We start from the raw sequence: 27,075 nt of genomic DNA on the forward strand, positions 1-27,075 counted from the left end.
GCGCTCACTCTACGGAAAGGGACATGTGAGGAGAAAACAGTTGGCTCCATTCCCCAGCATGCCTTGCGCGCCTACTCTCTCAGTGAAAGGCGTCTCTGCCATGAGGCAGGCAGACATCTGGGAAAAGCGAATGGATCCCATCTCCCGGCGTCCCTCGCTCGCTCTCGCTAAAGGGAAAGCGCGACGCCGGAGGAGGCGCTGGTGCCCTTTTCCCGGCGCGCCTTTCGCGCGACGACCGTAATGGGACGGCGGGGGAGGGGAGACGAGCGGCCGACTCCGTTTTCCCGGCGTGCCTTGCGCGGCCGCTCTGCCCTCGTGAGGCGGCGGACTCCATTTCCCGGCGTGCCTTGCGCGCGCGCTGTGGCTGAGGCGATTCTTCTCAGGCGGCCCAGGCGAGCCGCTTCTGCTCGCTCCTTCTTGCCCCGTCTCCCTTCGCCGCCGCCGCCGTCGTCATGCTGGAGGAGGCCGGCGAGGAGGTGCTGGGCTCGGTGCTGCTGAAGGCCTCGTGCCTGCCGCTGAGCTTCCTGCTGGTGCTGCCCGCCGTCCTGCTCCTGCTGCTCGGGCCGCCGCCAGCCTCGGCCGCCCACGAGTTCACCGTCTACCGCATGCAGCAGTACGAGCTTGGGGGGCAGCCCTACGGTCAGTCAGCGAGCCAGGGAGCGGCGCCTGAGGGGAGAGAAGGGAGCGAGGAGGGACGGGGGAGGCCCTCGCCTGGAGCCCCCGCTTTAATGAGGGGGCGCGGTGCGAGGAAGAGCGAGCGTTTAAAGAACTCGGCGCGTTTCTGTTGAGGGGGAGAGATGGTGTGTGCGTGGTGGGGAGGCGGAGGAGAACACGTGTGTGGTTATGTTTCCCAATACGGGCACTCCTTCGAATAGCTCTTTTTGGTGGGACGTGAAGGAAGCCATGTGTGAGGCCACGTTGTGCGAGGCCAAGGTGACACCGCCGCGGGGTGTTTAGGCTTCCACCTTTTTCAGCTGATGGCTTGATTCCCATCAGGTCAGCTGGAGAAGGCGGAGGCCGAAGCGTTTTGCTTTAGGATTTTAAAAATTTCTGTCGTGATGGTCACTTTATATGGTTGAAGTCGTTAATTTCATCCTTCTGGGATCCAGAGCAAATATGAAGTGATTTCTATATATTTTATACCTATGTTAGTTTGAGGGTAAGTTCTGGGGAGAGGGAAAGCAGTGTCCTAGAGGACAGCAAACCTGGCATTATAATAGAGAATCTGACATTAAATGCGCTCTCGGCCTCTCATGTATACTATAATAGCACAGTATTAACAATGTATTGGAACACTTCATGGTGTTACATGCTGCTCTTCGGGCCGTAGGAAGCAGTCACAAATCTCCCATACTCCCCCCGCCCCACCCCCGCTAGGGGGATGGGATTTAGACATGAACGTTGATATAGTTTATTTAAATTTTTTAGTCATTCTTTTCTAATAGAAAGGATTAATTATTATTGCTACCTTGTATTAGGGCTGATTAAAGAAATCTTATAGACCAATTCTGTGCATGTTTATTAGGAATATAACTTATTTCCAGGTAAATCTGAACAGATTTGCAGCCTCAGTTGTACAGGACTTAACAGGCAGACATATCACACACACACACACAGAGCTTTGGGCACAGTTGGGCTCTAGCTGCTCTTACGAATGCAGCTCCTACCTAACTGGCCAGGAGTATCTAGACCCTGCCCACCCTGTATTCCCCACTATTCAAGATCCAGTTGCCCTCAGAGAGGGAGCAATCCGTGTTTTGTGTCTGTTTTATAGACTGAAGGTAGCCATTCAACTTAAATTACCAAGCAGCAGTTTCCAAGTAGCCTCCTGCTTCATGAATAGTCTCCTCCTCTCTCAAGTAGTTGCAACAATGCATTACCCAACTTGCAGAATGCTTGCTGGTACTGCTATAAATCGAGGCAGATTCCCAGAAGTCTTGGTAGCTTTATTTAGCTGATCTCAGAAGTGAGCCAGGTTTGCGTAACTGCTGTGTGAGGATTTTGCAGAAGATGGGAGTAACCTTTGGAGATAAACAATTGTGTGCAGGGTTATTTTGTGGTTTTGAATGGTAGCAGGTGATCTTAGGAAACTTCTCCATACTGAGTCAGTCCATTGGCACATCTAGATCACTATTCTCTAATCTGATTAGCTGTAGCTCTCCAGGGTTTGGGGCATAGGTCCTTCCCAGCTCTGCTCCCTTTTAACTAGAGATGCCAGGACTCAGCCTGGAGTATTATGCATGTAAATCACCTGCTCTACCACTAAGCTGCCCCCACCCTTCCTGTTTCTTGAGCAGGATTGTCAAGGGGAGAGTTGGGGGCGGGGCGGGGGGGGGTTTGTGGAAGAAACATTGCAGAAAAATTCTGCAACTGCAGGATCATCAACTGTATCTATACATTTGCCCCTTCTCTCATTCTCAAGAATGCATTCTCTAAGTTAGTATCCTGCACATACCTGTATATATACGTGTATAACTATGCGGCATGCCTAATATGCTCAAGTTATGTTAATTATGGATGAAAGGAAATCAACTTCCAATTTACAGAGGAAATTAAAACTCCCCACAAGTGAAAGTTGAATATCAATTTGTCAGCCTCGTTTTTCTGTAGAAATAGATTTTTTAAAAAGGTGTGTAGAGACTGAAAACAACACACAAACATAAAAAAATAGTATATAAGATGCACTTGGCAAAGGCAGTGTAGTTATTAAAGTGGTTTAAAATAAAATTCATAAAGACAATGAAAACTGCACTGGCATCAACATTAACTAAGTAACAGGCGGTTAGCCAGGGAAGGTTTTCTGATATTAAAAATGGCTTCATTTGCAAGTGGAAACTATGCAGACTCGTAGCTTTAAGTCATAACTCCTCATTGGAGAGTGATGCTGTCATGGTGTCACAAAGCACAGGCAAGGATTGTGTGCACTGAGGGTGGCACATTGCATTCCAGGGCTGTGGTTTCCATCAACACTTTTCTTACCTGGTCTCTCTTGGGAAGGTAAACCTGTCCATGTTGGTAATGCCCATTCAAGAGTTGAGGCATGAAAGACCTTTTAAAAAAATCACTGAATGGGTTGGGATAATAATAATAAAAATCACTGTTTATCCCAACCTTGATAGTTGAGATGTTCAGTGTCAATTACTTTACAAAGTTCTACTTTTTGAATCAACCCTAAAGCGTGATGGTATACCAATTAAACACCTAGCAAGGTTCCTCAAGGGTTAAAGTTCTCTCATATAATATGTCACCAAGTAAATTCACCAAGTTCGCACATTGTTTTAACTGTTAATTGTTTTGACTGCTTTTAAATTATATACTGGTTTTAACTTGATTAATTTCTTTTTTGCTATGTATATTGTTTTATATTGTATAATTCTATCTGTATGCCGCCCTGAGATCCTAGTGATATAGGGTGGGATAAAAATGTTTAAAATAAATAAATAAATAAATGTCTATAGATCTGGGGTAAACACAATTACTCACTAGGCATCTTTCTTTGCTCTTGACAGGCACCCGAAATGCTGTGTTAAACACAGAGGCGCGCACCGTGGAGGCGGATGTGCTGAGCCGCCGCTGTGTGATGATGCGGCTGATGGACTTCTCCTATGAACAGTACCAGAAGGCTCTTCGCCAGTCAGCTGGTGCTGTGGTCATCATCCTTCCTCAGAGGATGTCATCAGTGCCTCAGGATGTCATCCGGGTAAGCAGTGTGATAATAGTGTGTGTGTGTGTGGGGGGGCACCAACAGGGTTCTAAACTGATATTGTGTGTGTCTCTTGATCCCTTGCTGGTCTGCTCGGTTGCTATGTTCATCAGGAGGCATCCCAAGGTTTCTGAGGTTCGGCCCATCATGGTCCATCATAGTGTTATAGCGCCCACTCTCTGGAACTCCTTGCAGGGATTTTTCAAGAAATACTCTTGTAAGCCGCCGGGAGAGCCTTTTTTGGCTGAGTGGCGGCATAAAAATGCTTAAATAAATAAATAAAATTAGGCAGGTGCCAAGCCTTCTGGTTTTTTGGCACCTACTAAAAAAACATACTTTTCCCAAAAGGCATTTCCAGAAATGTATTCTTGTCTTCAGAACATTGCTTAGAAAATTCTTTAATTAAGTTGTTAAATGAATAAAAATTGAGCCAGGTTAGAGTGAACTGATTCTGGACCCTAGAATAGGTCCTAGGATTATTTTGTTTATCCATTTTCACTTTTTATGACATACCTTTCTCAGAGCGGCTTATCCGATCAGAACTATAAAAGCCACAATTAAAAAGACCCCTAAATAGAACAAATCATAGCAGAGCAGAATAAAAACACCAGTATTAAAGCATTTTTAGATCTGGACAATGAACGGTTAAACAGCCTGGGCAAAAAATGGTGGGGGGATTTCACCTGGCGCTGAAAAGAAAATGGATGGCAACAAGCAAACCATTCCAGGGAGGGACATCGTGAGGCTGGATGCCACAACAGAGAGAGCTTAGTTTCTGGTCATTCTCTGCACTTCAGAAGATGGAGGGACCCAGAGCAAGGCCTCAGAACAAGTTCATGTGGGAAAAGGCAGCCCTTTCATCCTCTGCAGTGTTCAGAGGCTCCTTGGCAGACAAGATAAGGTGAAAAATGTTTGCTGAAGGTAAAAAGCTTGGAAACTACTGGCTTAGTACGGAATTGCTCCTACTATTCGTTTTATTTATTATTATTTATTACTGCATTTATATCCTGCCTTTTTTCCTGCAAGGAACCCAAGGCGGCGTATATAATCCTCCTCCTCTCCATTTTATCCTCACAACAACAACCCTGTGAGGTGGGTTAGGCTGAGAGTCTGACTGGCCCAAAGTCACCCAGTGGGTTTCCATGGCCAGTCAGACTCCCAGTCTGACACTCTAGCCACCACACCACAGTGGCTCCACTGTTTCCTGGTGAACACGGTCTTGCTGATATCAGATTGGTACGTGGCCAGCAATACCTTGGAGGTAAATTAGTAGGAGGGAATGTGATGGCTGGTTCCCACTGAAGCAGATGAGATGGAGCCAAGAAGGCACCAGAGGTGGAGCAATCTCTTGAATCCCCTGCAGCCATTAACCCATATTACAGAAACGGGAAACTGAGGCATGTGAACATTAAAGATCATGAGTACAAAGCAGGGTGGAATTCACATGCCATGCAAAAGGATCCACATTCTCCTGTTCCAGCAACAACTCCCATCATCATCATATCCTCCAAGCTACACAGAAAAGCAGTGCACTCTCTGGAATGCAAAGTTCTCAGTGATCTGTGATAAGAGGGGGGTTTCCTTTTTAAACACAGCAATTTGAACTTCCCACTTTAAAACAAGATGTAATGGGGATTAAAAGCTGGATGCTGCTGCTTGTGCTTAGTACACAGACAATGCAGGCACTTTGTTTGCCTGCGATTCTCTTCTCTTTCTGTGAGGTAGAGAATTAATTGGGGTAATAAAACTACTCGCAAATGCAAAACTCAGGAAGTTGAATGAGAAAGAAATACTCCTTTGCGTGTCCACAGAGCAAACCACCCCTAGAAGATACCTAAAAGGGGCTACCACCAGACACCTATATTCTGTTCTTTCGCACATTCGGGACTAATGTGAATAACTAATTCTAACTTTTTAAAGAAAACTTTAGTTTAAGTCCCCAGGGCCTGATCTAGATTGGAACCACTGTGAGTGAGTGGTTGAGTGGGGGTAAAACCTTCTTACCCAGCTGCTTCCCACTCCAAATTGCAGCCCCTCTGCCGAGACTAAAAAAAAGGGGGGGGACCCTACCATTGGCTACAGTGAAACTTTTTTTAATTTAGCCCCTGAATGGGGCTGTAGGGAGAAGCAGGGTGGGAAGGTTTAATTCTTACTATCTGTATGAGGTGGTCCTGATCAGGCTCTGGACATTTACACTAAGGAAATGGGGGTGGGGAGGTTAGGATCATAGAATAGTAGAGTTGGAAGGGGCCTATAAGGCCATTGAGTCCAGCCCCCCGCTCAATGCACTTCCATGTAGTTTAGCCCTCACTCACACCTCCGTTGCTCCAGCCAGCTCTTGCGCTCTGTCCATTTTCCTGTTTGTGTTGTGCCTTTTTCAACCGTAAGCTGTGGCCAGCAACTGCCTTGGTTTTTATTGATTCTGGGTAAGGTGCTCTGGGAGTCATTATGGTTGAAGAGGAGCTGGGTAAACAAAAAATGCTTTAAATTAATAAAGAATGGTACTGGACATTTCAGCAGCTATTTACTGCTATTGTCCTCTGGGATGCTTGAAAGAAATAGGAAGAAGAAGCTGCTTCTTTCTTTCTTGAAGAAACAGCAGCAGAGAAGTAGTAATCCCTACATTCATATTGTGTTTCTGTATGTTGAAGTGGCTTCACATGCATTCTTTCAAACATCCATGTAGCACCTGTAAGTTAAGCCAGGATTATGGTTGCCCCATATTGCAGCTACTATTGGGCTTGACAGAGCCCCCACCCCCACTCCGCATTGGCTGTCTTAACTGTATGAGTTTAGTAGAGCTAAACCCAATCTTTTAGCCAGTACGGCCATATAGCAACTTTTTTCAAACACAGCATCTTTCATCTCTTACTGCAAGCAAAAACAGTCTAGCTACTGCTTGCCTGCCTGGCAGCCAAATTAGCAGTTCCGTGGGAGACTCGTAGCTTTGTAGGACTTTGTATGCAGACGTCCCATGGTTTAATCCTGGGCATCTCTAAGTAAGGTTGGGAAAGACTCGTGTCTGAAAACCTGGAGAGCTGCTACCAGTCAGTGATCTGACCTGTTAATAGCCAGCTTTCTGTTTCTCATTTAAAAAAACTGTTTTAGGGAGAAAGACCATAGTTCAGCGGCTGAGCACTTCCTTTGCTTGCAAAATGGCTAAGATTCCATCACAGACATCTCCAGTAGCGAAACCTCTACCCAGGGCTGGGGGAGGACCTCTTCTCTGTTTGAAACTTTGGAGAGCCAGTACTAGTCATTAAGTTTTTGCCCCATTTCCCCACGCACATGGATCACAATGTATAAAACAAGATAGGCATTAGTGAGTTAAATAGATTGTGATCTCACCCAGTAGAAGGCTGCCCCGTTGTTCAGCTCCACCACAGTGGATGTAGAAGCATCTACTAAAGAATTACATTCCTGAAGTTTAATGTGGGAGTAAATGTCAGTTATTCAATAAAGATAGGTGTGAACCCCCTGTGTGTGGTGGTGGTCTCTTCAAGACTGACTTCTTCTTAAGCTTGTCTCAACCCTTCCTCTTCAGCAATTCATGGAGATCGAGCCAGAAATGCTGGCCATGGAAACCATTGTGCCGGTCTACTTTGCCGAGGAAGATGAAGAGCTGCTCTCCATCTATGAGCAAACGCAGGCAGCTTCTGCGTCGCAAGGCTCAGCATCAGCTGCTGAAGGTAGGCCTCTTTTAGGACACAGGGTACCAGTGGTCCATTTTCCAAGGAGCATTTGGAACACCTTCCCCAAACATATTGAGCAGGTGCCTTCATTAGTGGCATAAAGGAGGGGCCATAGTTCTAGGACAGAGCACTTGCTTGCAGGAAGTCCCAGATTCAATCCTTCAAATCTCCAGTTAAAAAGATCAGGTGATGGAAAAGACTGGGGATGCTTACCTAGGACTTACTTCTAAGTAGACACTGTTAAATCCTGGAGAGCTACTGTCAGACAAAGTAGTAGACAATTCTGGGCTATGCAGGCAAACAGTCTGGCCTGGCATAAGGTGGTTGTAGGACTTTTTTCTGTCTAAACGGAATAGAATACCAACCTAAGTGACTGTTCTCCTGATTTATTATTTTAGTGCTTGTTGGTTTTATTACCCACCGTTACATTAACTGCAACTGCTCTTTAGTGGAGTTTTTTTTTAATTTTTGTGCAAACTTCTGTAGAAAAATAATTCAGAAATAAACCAGAGGGTTTTCTTCACTAAACTTTTGTGTTGTCAGAAATCTCTATCCAAAGTATATAATGTAAAAGCTCAAATTCATGTCTGTCTTTTTTATGGGAAGCAAGTTTCAGAGGTAGCAGTCTTTTCTTTTTGCACTCCTTTGCAACTGTACTGAACGTGCACAATGACGACCGAGTGTTGCTAGGTACAGCCTGATATTTGTATACTCTTGGTCACTGAGTGTGTAGGGTGCCAAGCCTTGGTTACACAAATGCCCACTTTCCTAACATTGCTTCCCTTTTCCAATTAATTTTTCCCCAACTGGTCACCTGGAGCCAATTCTTCACTGTTTACAAGCTTGTTTCCCCCATATATATATATATATATATATATATATATAGTAACATACCAAAGACCAGAACAGCCACATCAAACAAAACAAAACCCATGAAAACTTGATGTTATCTTATCTAGTTTAATTGAGAGATGCTGTCTTAGGAACCAAGCTGTTCTTAACAGTAATCAATGGCACTAATTTGCCCTCCATAATTCTAGCCATTCATTAACTGAATTAACAGGCAAATCATTAACCTGGAGAACCCAAGGAATTGCCAGCTATATTATCTGCTGTTTGAGTTTCTTTCAAGTGATCCAATGTTAGCACTCTTCTGTGTACAAACTGAAGGGCCGAAAAAGCTAATTGACTGCTTTTTAAAATATCCCTGTTTACTTTCTAGTTCTGTTGCACACGGCAACTGCGAATGGCTTCCAAATGGTGACCAGTGGGGCTCAGAGCAAAGCCGTCAGTGACTGGCTCATCACAAGTGTGGAGGTGAGTTTGAAAGCACTTCCTGTCATGACGTGTTTTGCAAACGAGGCATTTTTAGGCACAGACAGTTTGCCTAATGTACATTTGCAATCCTGGCGATTTGGGCTTCTACACCAAGGCTGCTGCCTCTCTGTGTCTGTTCACAAGCTGGACTCTTATTCTGCTTTCCTTTTCTTACTTTATTAATTAAAATGATTATTTATATAGCAACATCAGTGTGTTCGGTGTGGTGCTTTTGCAGATTACCAGAGGAGCTTACAATCTAAACGTTGGCACTAGGGAGGAAGGGAGAGAGCAGTGGAGGTAGAGATAAGCTAGGAAAGCATGTGAATGGTTTTAAGTTACATGTGGTGAAGCTTGGTTCCAGGTTTGCTTGCTGCAGGGTGTAGTAACTGGAGAGATTGTGCCACAGGCTTGACAGAAAAGGTGGATTTTGAGGAGGGATTTGACAGAAGGAAGAGAGGAGGGATCTCACAGGTGTTCTATTAACCAGTCCCAAGCATAAGAGGATGCAAGGCATAAAGGGCAGAATCTTTTGATGGAGCAGGAGAACTTTGAACACCTGAGGGATGTGCGTGGAATTGCAGGACTAAAGGTCATGAGCAAGGATTTATGGGGATATGAGAGCAGAGAGATAAGGCACAAGGCCATGGTGGAGCTAATGTTGAATCCAGGAAGTCAGTGTAAGGGTTCAAAAATGTTTAGATAATGCTTTTGGTGTGTGTGTAGAATTCAGGGGAAATCAAGTAACTCATACACAGTTTAATGACAGGGATGTCTTGTGGTTGTGTTGATTTGGCTTAGATGTTGCAACAGCAGAAGTGGCCTTCATTTAAACTTTTCATCCCCCTTTACTAGGGACGGTTGACTGGTCTGGGAGGAGAAGACCTGCCTACTATTGTAGTAGTAGCTCACTATGATTCTTTTGGGGTTGCCCCGGTAAGTATCTGACATTAGCAAGTGTCTCATGTCTTGGCACCTTCTGTGTGGTGCAGGTTGGTTCACTTGCTTGATCTACCTCAAATGTTATACTAAACTGCTTCTTAAATTTGGGCATATTTTGTGTGGAGCATACTTCCTTCCCCACGGTCCGTACTCTGACTCATGTGGTTTAATCCAGAATGTGAGAAAGACTTGATTCATTAAGGCTAAAGAAAATTGCCTGAGTCAACAATCCTTGTATTTTACATTATTATTTTCTCCTCCCTCGGTTTTTTTCCTTTCCTCATTTTGTGTTACTTGACGGGGGGGGGGGGGGGGAAATAGAAAATTGTAGTGTTCCTGCTGATGCAACCGCCTTGGGCTGGGACTCAGTCCAGGGATGGACCTCAACCCACCGGTGAAGACTAGCGGCCTAAACAAATGGAGGGCAGAACGTAGATTGGGATCTACTAGTTGATCTCTGGGTGATTTGCAGTAGATTGGCAAGAGTTTAATTCCAAATGATATAACAATAGAAAGAACTAAAAGCTGCCCCCCTCCATTAGACTGCTCTAATGAAGAAAGCTTGGGGAGAAACCAAGTGTGAATCTTCTGTTTGGAAGGAATGTGGGCTCAGTTCTCATACTGAATTAACCCTTAATTGTGAATATACAAAAGCCCCAGCCAGCCAGCCACACACCATTTTACATCTGGCTGGTTGGTGAACCTTGAGATCCTTGTAAAAATAAAAATTCAAGTAGTTCCACCAAGCCTGGAGTCTGCCCAACTCAGAGTCAGACTGGTGTTCCATCTAATTAGAGCTGGTTGGGTGCTTTGGGGAAGCTCGAAAACAGCGTGAAGGCAGGAGGCCTCCCATATTGTTTGTCCTTAACATCAGGTGTTCAGTAGCAGGCAATCTCTGTTTCTGTCTATCGTAGTTGACAGCCACCCTCTGTTTAATTTAAGGAATCCTTTCTTTCTTTTTAAAAAAACAGTCATTATTGCACCATTATGTGTCAAAGATTCTGACTTCCCGCTACCTGTTCGTTTGATGTATGGGGGTGACATGGCTTGCTTTGCGGTAATCCCTTTTCCTGTCCTCCGCATCTCCCTTACTGCTGGGTCTCCAGATCCATACCCTTACCTTTGGACTTCCTTCTCTTCCAGTGGCTCTCCCATGGTGCTGACTCCAACGGGAGTGGGGTGTCTGTTCTCTTGGAACTGGCCAGGCTGTTCTCTCGCCTCTACACATACAAACGGACCCACGCTGGGTAAGAAAGGTGTGGTGGTAGGAGGCAGTTTCTCTTTGGGGAGGCCTTTTACTGAAAATGGGTGTGCATTGACCAATCTTGAGTTTAAGCATCCTCTCTATTCCTTACACTCAAATAATACAGGTATAATCTTCTGCTCTTTGCATCTGGAGGTGGCAAGTTTAATTATCAAGGGACCAAGAGGTGGCTGGAAGACAACTTGGATCACACAGGTGGGACGGGTTTATTATATTCCCACATATGTTTAGGAGAGTCTAGGGGGGGGGGGGTGTTGGCTTTACTTATGAGGTGACCAGGAAGAAAGACAAAGATGTTAGCTGGGTGTCTGTGAATCTGTATTGAGGGAGTGAGACTGTTCGCTCATTTGTAGATATGGGTAGGTAAGCCCTGAATAATGGCTAGCTAATTAGCTTATGTTGCTAGCCCTAGTCTTAACTGACAGCCATGCACTTTTTTGTGCTGTATAAGCAAGAGCATGCAGAGAGTGTTCCCTCCTTGCATGCTTCATGATCCTTTGAAGTCCCCAAACCATAATAATTTCATAACCCTGTCTGTGCCTTTATTTCAGATTCCAGTTTGCTGCAGGACAATGTGGCGTTTGTCCTCTGCCTGGACACTCTGGGGAGAGGGAACAGCCTTCACCTGCACGTCTCAAAGCCTCCAAAGGAGGGGACTCTGCAGCATGCTTTTCTGAAGGAGTTGGAACAGGTAAGCAAGGGGAATGGGGTTTGTCGAGACAGTGGCAGCAGCAGCAGCAGCAGCAGGTGAACTCAGAAAGGCAGCTAGTGTGCCTCTCTGGCATCATGTCCCACTCTGGCTAACAAGAACTCCTTCTGGGGAAAATAAGGCAGAGGTCCTTATAACCAGCATGTTCCTTAAAGCAGTCGAAGAATAAACAATCACTCCACTTGCTGGCAGTTAAAGAAATAACCACAGTCTCAAGAACTTGTATACTTAAACTTGTGTGCTTTAGGTCAGCCTTCCCCAACCTAGTGCCCTCCAAATGTGTTGGGCTACAAGTCCCATCAACCCCTGCCTTTTAAATATTCCAGTTCCTTTGCACCATCATTCAGTATTACAGTGTGTTGTTGTTCCCTCTGCTTCTATCTTCAGGTTGCAAGTCTTGTTTTGTATATAACCAAAACAGTACTACCCAATGCCCAAGTGGGAGGTATCGACAGGCTTGGGGGAGCCCCAAGGTTTACAGTAGTATAAAATCCCTAAAGGTTGGTGACCCCCCCCCCCAAGAGTCCTGTGAGGACTGATCAGCCATGGATAGTTGAAGTGGATAGTTGATAGTTGAACCTGGAAGTGGGGATGGAACAAGGTGACTGTGATCCTGAACAGCAGCACTCCAGGTTGTAACATTTTGTTGCAGGTCCCACTTGCTATTTCATTTACATCCTGCCCTTTTATAACAAAGTGGCTTACAAAAATAAGAGTGGTAAAAAACACAGTCTAAAAATTAAATCAGCAACAATTAAATAGAAACAATGAAGAGTCTTGTGGCACCTTAAATATGAACAAATATGTTGTGGCATAAGCTTAGTGGTCTGCAGGCTACTTCATCAAATGCCAGGTGCACTTACACCTAATGAAGTGGGCTTTAGTCCAGAAAAGCTTGTGCCATAATAAATTTGTTGCTCTTTAAGGTGCCACAAGCAGGTCGCAATAGTGCCACATATGCTTCTTTCAGGAGGCTGTTCTACATCGGCAGTGCCACATAGCAGTAGGCCTCAGGAATGGGGTCTGAAGGAAGGCCCCTGTGATGGAACAGAAGTCCTGGACAGGCTCATACAGGCTGGGAGATGCAAACTGTAGCCCCTATGAGGCTGTTCTGAAGGAAGCTGGAGATGAGTTGCGTAATGGCTGAACTCCCTTGTTTTGCATCCCCAGGTAGTCGCCAGCCAGTTTCCAGAGGTGCGGTTCTCCATGGTGCACAAAAAAATCAACCTGGCAGAAGACATGCTGGCTTGGGAGCACGAGCGCTTTGCCATCCGGCGGCTGCCAGCCTTCACAGTTTCCCACCTCGAGAGTCACCGAGACGGCCTGCGCAACAGCATCATGGACGTGAGGTCAGCTGCTGGGTGAGGAGGCTGCAATAAGGTGCTGGGAATGGGGAGCCGGGGAGAGTTCCCTGCTGCTTTTCTACTCTCGTGTTCTGGCAAGGAAATGGCCTTTGCTGTCGAGCGTTAGAAAGTGAAGCCTGATCTATTATTATTATTTATTTATTTATTTATTTATTTATTTATTTAGCACCATCAATGTACATCTCTTGGGCTACTTGTTCTCTAGCAGATGTCTTTCACCTCCCCCAGAATCTTGCCTGGTGTGGTTCAAGCGGGATCTAAAAGAAAAGCCGTGCCAGATCTGACGAAAGGTCCAAATAACCCAGCACCCTGTTTCTAACGGGCTGGCTGGAATGTCACTGGGAAGGCCACAAGCAGGAGCAGCAAGGCGACAGCTTTCCCTGTTAGCCATCGATAAACCTGTCCCTAGGCTGGCCAGAGGGGGAAGACGACAGGGCTCCTGCACTGAGTAGAAGAGGGAGTTTGTTGTGCAGGCTACCCCCACTGAAGTTCCCTCTTTAACACCAAGGATGTGCAGATCTTAGGCTTGCAGGATCTACTTTGCTTTTCATCAGTATCTCCAGGTCCACCGGATGGAGCCAGGCGCAAAATACTGTTTCAAGCAGGCAGAAATAGAATTGCAAACAAAGTGCCTCTGAACATAACCTCAGCTGGGGAATTTGTTTTCAGTAGCAGAACTGGAGCTCATGCGCAAATCCTTTCACTCTCAAATCTACTCCTATCTTGATTTTAGCAGCCTAACGAAGGCTTTCTGTTGTCATTACTATGAAACCATGGGGAGTGGGAAACTCTTGGTGTGATCCACTGATCATCACTTGGAGATCTACCAGTAAATCCCAACCTACCTTCTGCCAGCCTGGCCTGTACATAACACGTGCCGGAGCTCTGTCCTCTTCTGCATTTAGCCACCCCTACTTGCCCCAATGAATTTTTCTAATTCCTTAGCAAGAACTGCTTTGCTGGATCAGGTCCAAAGTCCATCTAGTCCTGCGTGTTGCTTCCTGCAGCAGCCAGTCAGACGACTCTGGGGAAACCCACATGAAGGTATCTGGCACCCTGCCTCTGAACAGGGGGTTGCATTTAGCATTTGTTTGTTTGTTTATTTATTTATTTATTTATTTATTTATTACACTTCTATACCACCCCATAGACGAAGCGCTCTGGGCGGTTTACAAAAGTTTAAACAATGAACATTAAAAACAGATATACAAAATTTAAAACCACCAAAATAGGCTCTTGGCAGCCAAATTCATGGGGAAGGGGATGTCTGTATTTTTTAAAAATGCCCACATTGATGGCTGTTGCCACTTCTTGTGACAGTGAGTTCCACAAGTTCTGGCTGAGAAGGGAGGCTACATGGCTGGATGCACATTGATCTGGCAGTGCAGAGCTGGTCTGTATCTCTCCTTCCCTGTCTTACTCCCCCTCCTATCTTGGCGAAAGGCAGAGCAGCGGTGGCTGCTTTTTTGTATGAAAAGCTTGTTATTTTTCTCTTCATGTGGGGGCTGTTACATATCGATGCCTTGTCATGTGAAAATGAAGTAGCAATGTCCTGTGGGGAGGACCTCAGCCTGTCAAACTGGCCTTAAACCTTAGTGTGAAGGGGCTTAAATTCGTTCTTAAAGTTGAGGAGGGCAATGGAGGTGATAGAATTCTGGACTGCACCATCTAGATTGTGGGTGGGAGTCATTTAATGCTCCTTGCATGTTGTAAACTAGCATATTGGGAGAAAGGTTTAGCTCTCCCTGCTGCACTAATTTTCTAAAAGCAGGGAGCTTTCCGTGTGGATGGGCATTCCAAAATACGGCAGGCACCCAAGTGGTATCACCCAGAATTCTGCCACCTCACTCTGCATAATATGTAGATCAGCTAGTTGTTAAAGTGAAGTTTTGGAAGAGAGGATACAAATATGTTGGAACATTTGTGTGCTTGCCAAAATCTCCCAAAGAAGTATCTACCCTTTCCCTACCATGTTTTACATGGGTGGGTGTCCCTCCTTGTCAGTACCTGTTGAAGGGAGACATCCTACCAGCATGCGTGCCTTGTAATGTTCCTCTCAGCTGCATAACTTGAAGGTCCAGGTTTGCTAAATGCACACCAGACTGTCCTGCAAACCCAGCTTCCTGATCTTCGTCGTGTGGGCCTTGCTTCCTTTTGAGAGAAGACATTAAGTTTCAAGCTTCCTTCTTCTAAAGACAACAGGCAGGCTGTTGAGATTTTAAGATGTTGGGAGAGGTATTGCAATAACATGCCGTACCTTTTTAGCCCCTGAGTGTACTCTGTGATTTTAGATGGATTTGTTGATATAATTGTTTTGAACTCTGACTCTCTAGATGTTGGTAGTTTTAATGTGTTAACATATTTTTGTTAACAATGTTTGTTAAATGTACTGTTGGTATTGGTCAATGACCGTAATAAAATATATTCGAAGATGTTGGGAGCAAGTTGGACCTGGCTGACAGCAGAAGCCCGTTTGATGCATGTTCTAAATAGAAACCTTGAGGCAGCTGCTTGAACTGTGATGACGTAGATATCTTTGCCCCATCAAATCTCTACTCCACCTTCTCCCACCAAAAGAAAGGTAGTTTTGACACAGCTGTTGCCTTTCCCCTTACAGAGCCCGGGTGGACCCCAAAATACTGACTCGCAACACCCGCATCATTATGGAGGCATTGACAAGGGTAATCTACAACCTAACAGAGAAGGTAAATCTTTTCTACAACTGCTCTCCCCTGGCCAGCTTATGCTAACTGCAGCTGCCAGCTACAGCAAAGGTAAAGGTGGCTCTTGGCATGATCAGCTGACTGGCTTGTTTAGCTCCTCCCCTCCCAGAACTGTCACGCCCTAGCAGACGTCCCACCCACCCGGCTGCAGCCAGAGGGGGAGATGGGGCTGCACGGCTTACTTTATTGGCTCTACTGAGGGAACTGCTGCCTTTTGGCTCCTCTCCTCCTTGAACTGCCTCTAGTCCAGCTGTTTGTTATCATACATGTTAGCAGTTCACTTGGATGCTGAGTTGTGGAGGCTAAGTTTGCAGAAGTAGGGGAAAGAACATTTAGGACAAAACCCCCAAAGGTGCAACTAAACAACCCAATGAGGATTGAATGCTCTCAGTCGCCACAGAATGCTACTGTTGAGGGGTGGGGAATAAAAAATAGGAAGGGGGGCAGAGAATGGAATGGAGTATCCTGAAAGCCAGCCATTGCTGGCTGGCTGACGCACTGAATAGGAGCAGTGCAACATTCCGTTGCAAGTCACACATGTAAAAACGATTACGATGCCTGAGTGTGCTTGTTGTCCTTTCCCCTCCCCCATCCCTTTTTCCTTTTGAGTTGCAAAGTTGCAAGCCTGCCGGCAGTGATGGTCTTATCTTTTAATCTTTGTACAATACCTATTTATAAATAAAAATTTATAAATAAATCATGTTCAGGCTTCTCCGTTGTCTCTCCTTTCTCTCTCCTTCACTAGGGAGTACCTGCTGACCTCCAGATCTTCACAGAGCAGATGGTAAGCATGCCTAGTTGATGGGATCTACTGCTGTGGGGCAGGGAGGAGCTGGAGGGCTGTGTGTGTGGTGGGTTTTAGCCTGCAGAACAGGCCGACTGCCTCTCGGTTTCTTCCCTGCTTCTGCAGCAGATCCAGCAGGAACAGATGGAGTCCGTGATGGACTGGCTCACCAGCCAGCCCAGGGCTGCCCAGTTGGTTGACAAAGACAGCACTTTTATCAACACATTAGAGTATTACATGAGCCGCTACTTGAAAGATGTCAAGCAGCATCACGTGAAGGCAGACAAACGGTAAGGGTGGGCAGAGAAGAGGTCCTCCTGGGTGCTGAATGCGCTACTCTTTTAATCTTACCCGCGTTGTGGTGCTCTTTTCCACTGTTACTGCCCTCAATATTTCCTCGTGTGTGATCACAGACAATGTTGAATTGCCCCAGCTGGAGGCCAGGATTATGGGTGGTGGGGAGAAATTGGCCCAGCAAAACATGTTCGGTCAGGGTTAGGCAACCTTGTTGGGCCATGAGCACATGTGGCAATTTGAGGTGTGGCAAAAGACCAGTAATCTGCCCAAAAGACTGAGTTCAAGGCAGAAGTGGAGTTTGAGCCCTAACACGCTAAACTACTCCTTTGAGCCCTTCATTTCCAGCACTGACAGAAACCCATTTCACCGCAAAATGTGTTCATTTAAAAAGCAGTCATGGGGTTGGGGGGCACCTTAGTAGGAGGCAAGAAACCTTCCCAGGGGCGCATTGCCTCCCCCTGCTCTTGTATTGAGGCCTTGAACAGAAGTTTCTCTCTGGCTACCTTAACCTTATAGAATCATAGAATAGCAGAGTTGGAAGGGGCCTACAAGGCCATCGAGTCCAACCCCCTGCTCAATGCAGGAATCCACCCTGAAGCATCCCTGACAGAAGGTTGTCCAGCTGCCTCTAGGGTGGGAGAGCCCACAACCTCACCAGGCAACTGATTCCACTGTCGTACTGCTCTAACAGTCAGGAAGTTTTTTCCTTCCCCACCACCTTCCTTTTGGCCTTCTATTTCCTTGCAGAATGTGACTTTTGGTTTGCTTGTGCCTTCTCAACGGCGGCCCCTCATTTCTGGAAGTCCCTCCCCAGGATACGGTCGGCCCCTTATTTATTTATTTATTTAAAGCATTTTTATAGCGCTGCCTCACCATTTCTGGCATCGAGGCGCTTTACAATAACATTTAAAACAATTCCATTAAAACCCTCAACCCACATTAAAACAATTCCATTAAAACCCTCCCTGCTCATTTCCAGGCGAGCCCTTAAGACTTTTTAAATTTCAAGTCGCCTTTAGCTAAAGAGAGTATTTAGTCTTCCTTGTTGAGGTTTTCCACTTTTTTCCCTTATCTGGCTGGCTTGAATGTGTATTTGAATGTTTAGATTATTTTTTTCCTGTGCTCTGTAACTCACTTTGGCTTTTTAAAATTTCGACATGTGGCCTAGAAGTATAAATCAAATAATATCCAAATTTGTGGTGCAGTGCTTCCTCTGGCCACAGTATTCCTAGAAGGTCTTTTCGGGAGGCATGTTGCTCTATTTTAATCCTGGTACATCTCAAGAACTTGAGTTTACCATTTTATGCAGGGACAGAGAAGTCACTGAATATTATGAGTGATCCTTTTAAGAAAATGTTAGGATTCATCTATATGGAATTAAATACTATAGTGCAGTTCTTGATCAGCATGAGATGAAATTGATAAGTAAACTTTGGCCAAAGTGTTCTTGCCAATTAAAATGACTAAATGCAGGTTCTTAAAGGGCTGTAACTCAGTGGTAAAGTCCCCACCACCTCCAGCTGGAAGGATGTAGCAGAGTCTGCTTGAACTGTTGGAGAACTGCTGACCGTCAGAGTAGGAAGTACTGGTGTAGATGGGCTCAGTAAAAGTAGCTTTATACGGTTACTTGAGGCAGGGTTATGTTGCTCAGTGGTAGAGCCTCCATGCATTTTATGCATAAGATCCCAGGTTCAATTGCCAGTATTCCCGGTTAAAAGGGACAGGCAGCGAATGATGGGAAATACCTTTTTCTGCCTGAGAACCACTGCCAGGGTAACACAGCACTGGGTGAGATGGATTAGTGGTTTGACTCGGTAGAGCAGGTACTTCGCATGCAGAAGGCTCTGTGTTTGATTTACGGTTCATCTCTGTTCAAAAGTATCTCAAGTAGAAAGGCTGGGAAAGACCTACTATTTTGACAGTGGCTCTCTAAGATCTCAGAGTAGATGGTTATTATTATTATTATTATTTATTTATTTATATAGCACCATCAATGTACATGGTGCTGTACAGAGTAAAACAGTAAATAGCAAGACTCTGCCGCATAGGCTTACATTCTAATAAAATCATAATGAAACAATAAGGAGGGGAAGAGAATGCAAACAGGCACAGGGTAGGGTAAACAGGCACAGGGTAGGGTAAAACTAACAGTATAAAGTCCGCACAACATCAAGTTTTAAAAGTTCTAGGTTCCAGATGGGCCAATGGTCTAAGTAGGTATATGGTAGCCTTGTGCTCTTTTATGTTGTACCTCTAAAAATCACAACTATGTTTAAACATTAAATTCTTCCATTTCCCCCTCTCTTTCCTTTATAAAACAAATTTACAGGGATCCTGAGTTTGTTTTCTACGACCAGTTGAAGCAAGTCATGAATGCCTATAGGTAAGCACGAGTGGCCTTATTTTGTGGTCTGTCCTCTCCCGGCCATTGAGACTATAGGGATGAATGTTCTGGGGGCTTCAGGACGTGACAGATAGGGAGAAGAGCTATTAACGGACCTGTTCAGACAGGTTAGGCCTCTAACCCTTTTGCAGCAAAGGGTTAGTGAGCGTGTTTAAACTGTGGCTATGTAGCCCCCATGGTTAGGAATGGTTCACATGACACGCTAAGCCATAATGTTTAGCTCAAAATGCTTAACGTGTCATCCAAGGAAAGAGTGGTGAAAGGTTTCTTCTCAGGCTCCTGCCTGCTTTGACACAGGTCAAAGTTTTTCCTCTGCTTTGCAGTTGGAAAAAGTTGATCCTCTTTTAAGGGACAGGTGTTGAGTCTTTAGCAGCCAGGAAGAAGCCACCAGGAAGGTCCCCCTTTCTCTCTTGCACACAAGCACACATGATCTGGAAGTAGAGGGTGAGAAGCTGACCTTCCCAAGGCTGGCTGGTATGTCTGATCCAGAGCACATTCAAGACTCTGCACAAAATCTGGAGGCAGGATCTTGGGAATTAGATAGTTGTCTCCCCTTTGATGAGGAGACACCCTGAGAATAGGTCTTTCTAAGTAGCCCCCACACAACCAAAGGGCTTGAGGAAAGGCACCATAAAGTAGCAGCAAAAAAGGAAACACACTCTGGTGCTAAAAAAAAAAAGAGAGAGAGAGAGAGAAAAGAAGTTATTGCACTTAATGAATTTTGGAGATGTCTGCTTCTTCAGGAGCTCTCAATCAAAAAAATAAATTGAAAGTAAGAATAGTACCTTCAGGCACATACCCCTCTGCAAAGGGTGGCTTGGTATTCCGGATCCTTTTTCACTTTTAAGCCTTCTCTCAGTGGAAGCATGAAATTGCGTACGTGTAACTTCAAGTAACTCCGTGCATGAACATGATATTTTTCAGAGTCAAGCCTGCCATCTTCGATCTCCTTTTGGCTCTCTGCATAGCAGCTTACCTTGGAGTGGCCTACGTAGCTGTCCAGGTGAGTGCTTGTTCCAGAAACTCTTCACAAAACTCTCTTCACAAATGCTGCGCTTTGCAAAGCGGCTGCCTTCTCTCCCCGCAATGTTTTTTGAACTTTCAATGCTTCTTTTGCTATATTTTGAGAGTTGGGCCCCAGCCTCTAGTAGGCGTTTTCAGGATTGTTAGTCTTTTATTCAACTAGATTAACAAATGTGTACATAGCCATTTTAAAATTGCTAGTCCTCATGTCTACAGAGAAATGGTTGAAAACCTGCACCTAGTTTATGTTCAAGGGCTAGAGCTTGACTCCTCCATGACTTGCTGTCCTGCCCTCATAATCTCCAGCGCAGCTCTGGCTTGCCGGGAGAGCCCCATGCAGGCTCAGGCATGCTGCCAGGTACCGACAGTGAGGGGGGGGAATCCCTGTGGTTGTCCTCACACCCCGGCAGGAAGCAGAATTCTCATGGGAAGCGGATCTTTAAGACCCTTGGTCCCACCACAGAAGAAACAGGATCTCCCTCTCTGCCTTGCTTTTGTGAGCTGTCAGTGTGCAGAGAAAAAGATTGCAAGGGGGAACCAGTGCCACTATTCGGTGGGAGGACAGGGTGTAGACGGGGGATCAGCTGATCCGCACAGTTAGTTAATAGTCAAGTCATGGTTGATGATGATGATGATATTTATATCCCACCTTTTCCCCAGTACTGGGACTCAAGGCGGTTTACAAGATTAAAACATGTACAATTAAAACATATAAATATAAATTACAAAAGGCAAATAGAGGGAGAAAACGTGGAGGCAGTGACAGACTTTGTATTTCTGGGCGCAAAGATTACTGCAGACGCTGACTGCAGCCAGGAAATCAGAAGACGTTGACTTCTTGGGAGGAGAGCAATGACAAATCTTGATAAAATAGTTAAGAGCAGAGACACCACACTGACAACAAAGGTCCGCATAGTTAAAGCAATGGTATTCCCCGTAGTAACCTATGGCTGCGAGAGCTGGACCATAAGGAAGGCTGAGCGAAGGAAGATAGATGCTTTTGAACTGTGGTGTTGGAGGAAAATGCTGAGAGTGCCTTGGACTGCAAGAAGATCAAACCAGTCCATACTCCAGGAAATAAAGCCAGACTGCTCACTTGAGGGAATGGTATTAAAGGCAAAACTGAAGTACTTTGGCCACATAATGAGAAGACAGGAGACCCTGGAGAAGAGGCTGATGCTAGGGAAAGTGGAAGGCAAAAGGAAGAGGGGCCGACCAAGGGCAAGACGGATGGATGATGTTCTGGAGGTGACAGACTTGACCTTGGGGGAGCTAAGGGTGGCAACGGCTGACAGAAAGCTCTGGCGTGGGCTGGTCCATGAAGTCACGAAGAGTCGGAAGCGACTGAACAAATAAACAACAACAAAAAATTAAAAACATAATAAACTTAAATTTAAAAAACTGTAACAGGTTGAAAGGGGGGGAGCCAATACAGTAACACAGGTCTAGTATAGTTCCGAAAGCCTGCTGAAACAAAAAAGGTTTTGCCTGCCTCCGAAACTAGCCCAGAGGGAGCCAGCCTGGCATTCCTAGGAAGGGAGTTCCAGAACCCTGGAGCAGCCACCAAGAAGGCCCTGTCCCGCGTACCCCTCAGGCATGCGAGAGAAAGGCCTCCCCAGAAGATCTCAGAGCAGGGCAGGCTCATAGGGAAGAAGACAGTCTTCCAGATAACCTGGACGCGTGTGGGGAGTACCCCCCTAAATTGTGAACAATGGAGTTGACTATTAACACATGGTTGACTATTGTGTCATCCGAACTTGCTCAGAGTTAACATTCTGCAGTTTATACTCTTTATTTTTTCTTCTAAAACTTCTCAATCCAATACTCTCCTTAACTGGAAGTGCGCGCACGCATGTGTTTGCAAGAAAAGTAATAATCAAGCTATGACAAAGAAAGCCTTGTACTACCTTCAGTCTGGCACATTTCATTGTGACATGAACTTGCGTGTGTACAGTAAATGCATTATTCCTTAACACGCTGCTTATGCTGCTACAAACTTGGACTAGTTCCCCCCCCCAAAAAAAAATCTTTCAGCCCTCCCTTCCCCTTTCGTTTTAATTTAATCTAATTCAATTCACTATCTTACTGCGTATGCTTTTCTTCTTCTTTGTTTTTAGCATTTCAGTCTCCTTTACAAGCTTGTGCAGAGGTTATCCCTGAAATCCAAGCAGCAATGAAAAGGACAAAGCGATGCTGTCAGGGAGAAGCCCTTCTCCTTGCATCGGATGCTACTGCTGCTCGTTTCCCTGTTTTCTCTCGTACTACACTGGAACAGGGAGCAAAAGCTGACCCGGAAGACACTTCAACTCCCTTGCATTTTGCAAACCTGCATTTCCCCCCTCTCCCACCCCTTCCCTGGGACAGGACTGCAGATGTGCACCACTCCTTTCAGAATGATCCGGCACTGGGTGGCTCTTTCTTTTCTCTCCCCACCCCCTTGGAAGCCATCCACCGAACAAAGACGTTTCCATAAAGTCAAAGCTGCTATACAAAAAGCGAGTGACATGTGCCATAGGTCTAAGCTTGGGGGGCAGAAACCTTGGGGGGCTTGGCGCATGGGGCCTGCCTGTCAAATGGAGAACTTGAAGTGACGGTTGGTTTGTGTTTTGTTTTTGTTCTGTTGTTTTTTTTTTTTTTTTTAAAAAAAAAGATGTGCACATGTAAATTAAAGAGAGCTACTTAAGAGGTTCCTTTCTGAGCATACTTATTTTCACAACTTCTGACTCGCGTGAATGCCAGCAAGATGTTTTTAATGGGCTTTGCCCAATCAGGGGCAGGAAGTTAGTCAGCTCGGCCTTGTTCCTCTGTGGGCGCCTGCAGGAAGAATTGCTCAGTTGGTTTTTTGGTATTGCTAGCCTGTCACATTCTGTGCTCAGGGTAGCTGAAACCTTACAAAGATCATGATGTGACGTCATTTCTAGTAAGGCACAGTGGGGGAATATGGTGGCCTCCTAGGTTATCACTTGTGTGGTGTCAGCCACACCGTTAAAATACACTTTTAAAAAACACCCAAGGAGTGTGGAAGGAGAGAAGAAAGGAAGGAGCACTTGAGCTCCCTGGGTTGCAGCAGCATTGCCACGCAGCTAGCACACAGAGTCAAAATCTTCATGCACAATCATTTGCTGCCCCTTATCCAGGCTGCAAAAAATGGGGGAAAGGCACACTTCAGCTGTTCCAGGCTGTGTAGGAGAAAATCTAAAAGTGGTGGTGGGCTTAGCCAGGATAAGCCGGTAAGCCCAGGAAGTGTTTAAATCACAATTTCCTGGTTTGCGCATCATGGAGAAACTGGCTTAATGAAGCATGAAGTCACCACTGCTGCCAAATGCTCTGGGAGGAGGAAGGAGCCTGTTCATGCTCGAACAAATCATGATTTGTTGCAGGGCCAATGTTATCTCCGACCTGGCCTTTTACAGTCCGTAATGCAAGAGGAAAACACAACAGCACAACTCCTTCAACAGCAAGGAGTTGGGGGGGGGGGCAGCCCTCTAAGCTGCAGCTGTCATCAACAACTTAAAGGGGAATTCAGGGCCCTCCCTATTTTGAGTTGGTGCTTTACCTGTGGGCCAACATTCCATGCATACGGAATCATATGTCCAGCATAAATATCAAACCTTTTAAAACATCACAACTAAATGTGCAGGTAAGCACATTTTAAAAGGGCTTCCTAGTTCTTGTTAACACTTGATAAAATCTTTATAAGTGGCTTAGTGTTTTGTTTTGTTTTAAAAAAAGCCTCAGTGTTTACGTATTATTGATATTTATTTAAAATACTTCTAATATTGCTTTTCCTGGCAGTTCACAGCAAGAACAACTGTAAATACTGCAAAATAAGCAACAATAATAAAATTGTAGGTTAAAATCTACAGAGGGGAAGAAAGGCCAGTTCAGTCTGAGGCTTCATCCAAGAGATTTTATAACTTATCCAAAAGCTCAATAATTAGCTCTTCTCACTTAAAGGAGGAGGTTTTATATTTCTGGAGCAATTACACTTAGCCTTTCCTTGTTCCTGTATCAAATCCATAAAATGGTAATAATTTTCTGGTTGAGCAGGGCGGCCCTGAATTCAAATCTCTGCGATGAATATTCACTGGGAACCGCCTACCTCACAGGCTTGTATTGAAAAGAGGGAGCAAACTGACCATGTTGTTGCCGTTCAACTTCTTGGATGGGATAAAAATGTTTTACAATAAATAAAACTAAAGAGAATTATTTACAAGGCCATTCTAAATCCTTTCCTACCCATTACCAAATTGAACTGATATTTAAAAGTAGCAGTTTTTTTAAGTACACATCCAATTTGCTAATGGGTAGAGGATTTACAATGGCTTTGCTATTCATGGGTTGGCTGACTTCTTTTGCACTCTTACACACTTCCTAATATTGAGCTTCCTCTCTTTATTATAGATTTTTGGTTATGAAAGCCTTGTCCTGCTTTTGTTAAGTAGACATTAATGTAGTGAGCATTATGTATACTTTTGGATGTGTGGGGGGCAAGCTGGGAGTTAGAGGATTCCCCCCCCCAATCTAAACATGTATAGGATTGCGCCCTAAAATAGGGAAAGTGGCAAGGCCTTCCCAACGGTTGTCCACTTCCCGATGACCTCCAGACTAGGCTACTGTAATGCAATTGTGCATGGGGCTGCCTTTGAAGACTGTTTGGAAACTTCAGTTACTAAAAAAACACTCTAGGTTACTAACTGGGCCTGGCTACCTGCAAAATCTCTCACTAGTGCTTAAACAAGCCATTCTGGATACCAGTCCGATTCTGATCACAATTCAAAGTGCTGGTGACTCTTAAGGTGGTTTTTTATGCTTGTTCCCAGGAAGATATACTAATTATATGCATTATTTCATTATGAACCTTATGGTATGTTTTTGTACCTTGCTTAGAATTTCTTTTCATGTAAACAGATCATAAATATTGTTAGATGATAATAGTTCAAAACCTGGCAACTCCTATAGAACTCATGGCCACATGACGTGGTCATGGATTATACCTACGTTGATTATAAAAGAGATTAAAATTCCAAGGCTGAACTTTTTTCAGGGGCCAATTTATGTGACTGTTGGAATCATAGCCTCTGTTTTTATTACATTCCCATCAAAGTTGCTTATATTGACCAAATCACCCTTCTCCAACTTGGTGCCCGCCAGATGTGTTAGATTGCAACACCCATAACTGGGAGGGGTCATGGGAGATGTAGCCCAATGCATCTGGCGGGCAGCAGGTTGAAGAAAGCTGGGCTAAGCTGGAGTACTAGGGTCTCCCATAGATGTCCTCTGATCCAGGTCCTGATCTCAGCCACAGCTGTTTAGCTTCAGCAAGATCGCTGCATCATAACCCTGCTGGATCAGGCCCAGGCTGCTGAAAGCATCCTCTTTCAGCAGCCAATCACATGCCCCAATGGGAAGCCCACCAGCAGAGTGTAAAGGCAAAAGCCTGCCCTCACTGTTCTTCCGTAACTGGATTCAGAGGTAGAATTCTTCTGAAGCTGGAGGCTCCGGGGTCAAACATAACCTCCACAAAGTTCTCTTATCCTTCTTTAAGGCCATTGATTCAAGGGCTCCACAAATAGACTTTATACCAGGTTTGGGCAACTTCTTGGGGTCAAGAGGCTTCCGGGAGCACAATCCTGCTTGCAAACAAAGCGAGTGCAGGGGAGGCCACAACAATGATTTATGCTAGTCATGATTTTTAAAAGAAAACAGCAAGCAGATTGGAATCTGAGGGGACCACATGGCCCCAGTCTAAACACCACCACCCCCGTGCCTGCTATTTACACGTTGAAAAGCCATTTGCACAATTTTCTACTAGGGTGAATGGGTGCATCCGTACCTGGCTTGGCCCTAAGCAAACAGCCATCCCTACATCTTGTGGCAGGGAGTTCCATAAATTAACACTGCACTGTGTGAAATCTTTCCTTTTGCTGTCCTGACTCCTGCTAGTCAGTCCCATCGGATGGCACCCTCTCTCCTCGTAGGGAAAGAATTCTCTCTCCCTTTTCGCCATATCAGGCGTCTTTAGATCAGGGATGGGGAACGTTTCTCTGTCGAGCAAAATTCTCTTGGGGTAATGATGGGTAACGTTGGGTAATGATGGGTGAGACCATCTCTTTATCTTTCTGCCATTCCCTTTTCTCCCTTTCTTTCTGGCACCCGCTTTCTCTCTCAATTTGCCTGCTCCAGGCTTTGGAAAGTATGCTGAGAGTCCTAGGACTGAAGGTTGCCCATTTCTGCTTGCTCTAGTTTTAGAGGCAAGACCCTGCTGGGGATTAATAACAAAAGAGGTCAATAACACCATTTTGCCTTCCTGTTGATGCTTTGTAGGGAATATTTGGATGACAGCTTGATTCTTGACTTCGGCCTGCTGCCTGGCTGGCTCCAAACCATGGTTGTATTAGGCTAAACCAGGGATCCCCAGCCTTTTAAACTCGGTGGGCACAGTTGGGATTTTGAGAGTGACATGAGCGTGCACGCACACACACACAAAATGGCTGCCAGAGTAGGGCTTAACCATTCACAAAATGGCCACCATGGTGGACATGGCCAATCATAGAACACACATTTTTCACAAGCCAAATCGATGAGGCTAAAAGAAAAGAAACTTGCCCGAGAACCTAAATGCAAGGTAGAAATGGGGCCTGAGCACCAAAACACAAAGCCGCCCTTTTGACCCTACTGTTTCTTACTCCAACGCCCATTTCACAGAAGGGAAATTGTGGCTCAGCATCAGGCAGCTCAACAACCAAGAAAGGAAATACAAGGCAGAGGTGGGGGCGGAGCTCCAAATGCCAAATCACATATTTACCCCCAGAAGCAACAAAATATCAGTTTTGCAGGAGGCAAACTGGTA

General features: G+C 45.2%; 1 protein-coding gene across 4 annotated transcripts; it reads left to right on the forward strand.

The window, feature by feature from the left end:
* The first annotated feature begins 413 nt into the window (after positions 1 to 413).
* Positions 414 to 22,855, forward strand: NCLN (nicalin). Of its 4 annotated transcripts, none has more exons than XM_063147020.1 (15): positions 414 to 639; positions 3,510 to 3,700; positions 7,248 to 7,392; positions 8,618 to 8,712; positions 9,568 to 9,648; positions 10,798 to 10,901; positions 11,025 to 11,113; positions 11,470 to 11,609; positions 12,798 to 12,988; positions 15,609 to 15,696; positions 16,460 to 16,498; positions 16,625 to 16,788; positions 19,125 to 19,178; positions 20,124 to 20,202; positions 22,340 to 22,855. In XM_063147020.1, exons 1-15 carry the CDS (start codon positions 453 to 455, stop codon positions 22,397 to 22,399), a joined length of 1,707 nt encoding a protein of 568 aa, XP_063003090.1. In that variant the 5' UTR covers positions 414 to 452; the 3' UTR covers positions 22,400 to 22,855. The 4 variants fall into 4 exon arrangements, with proteins under 4 accessions (XP_063003090.1, XP_063003091.1, XP_063003092.1 ...); XM_063147021.1 differs by having other exon boundaries at positions 16,628 to 16,788; XM_063147022.1 differs by having other exon boundaries at positions 12,798 to 12,976.
* The last annotated feature ends 4,220 nt before the right edge of the window (positions 22,856 to 27,075 follow it).

This window comes from Elgaria multicarinata, chromosome 23 (genome assembly GCF_023053635.1).
Source record: "Elgaria multicarinata webbii isolate HBS135686 ecotype San Diego chromosome 23, rElgMul1.1.pri, whole genome shotgun sequence".
In the NCBI taxonomy this organism is placed as follows: Eukaryota; Metazoa; Chordata; class Lepidosauria; order Squamata; family Anguidae; genus Elgaria; species Elgaria multicarinata.

Coding starts and splice junctions, on each gene's coding strand:
- NCLN (XM_063147020.1), top strand. CDS start 453: ATGCTGGAGGAGGCCGGCGAGGAGGTGCTGGGCTCGGTGCTGCTGAAG. Junction 15,697..16,459: donor TCTACAACCTAACAGAGAAG/GTAAATCTTTTC, acceptor CTCCTTCACTAG/GGAGTACCTGCTGACCTCCA. Junction 20,203..22,339: donor TGGCCTACGTAGCTGTCCAG/GTGAGTGCTTGT, acceptor CTTTGTTTTTAG/CATTTCAGTCTCCTTTACAA.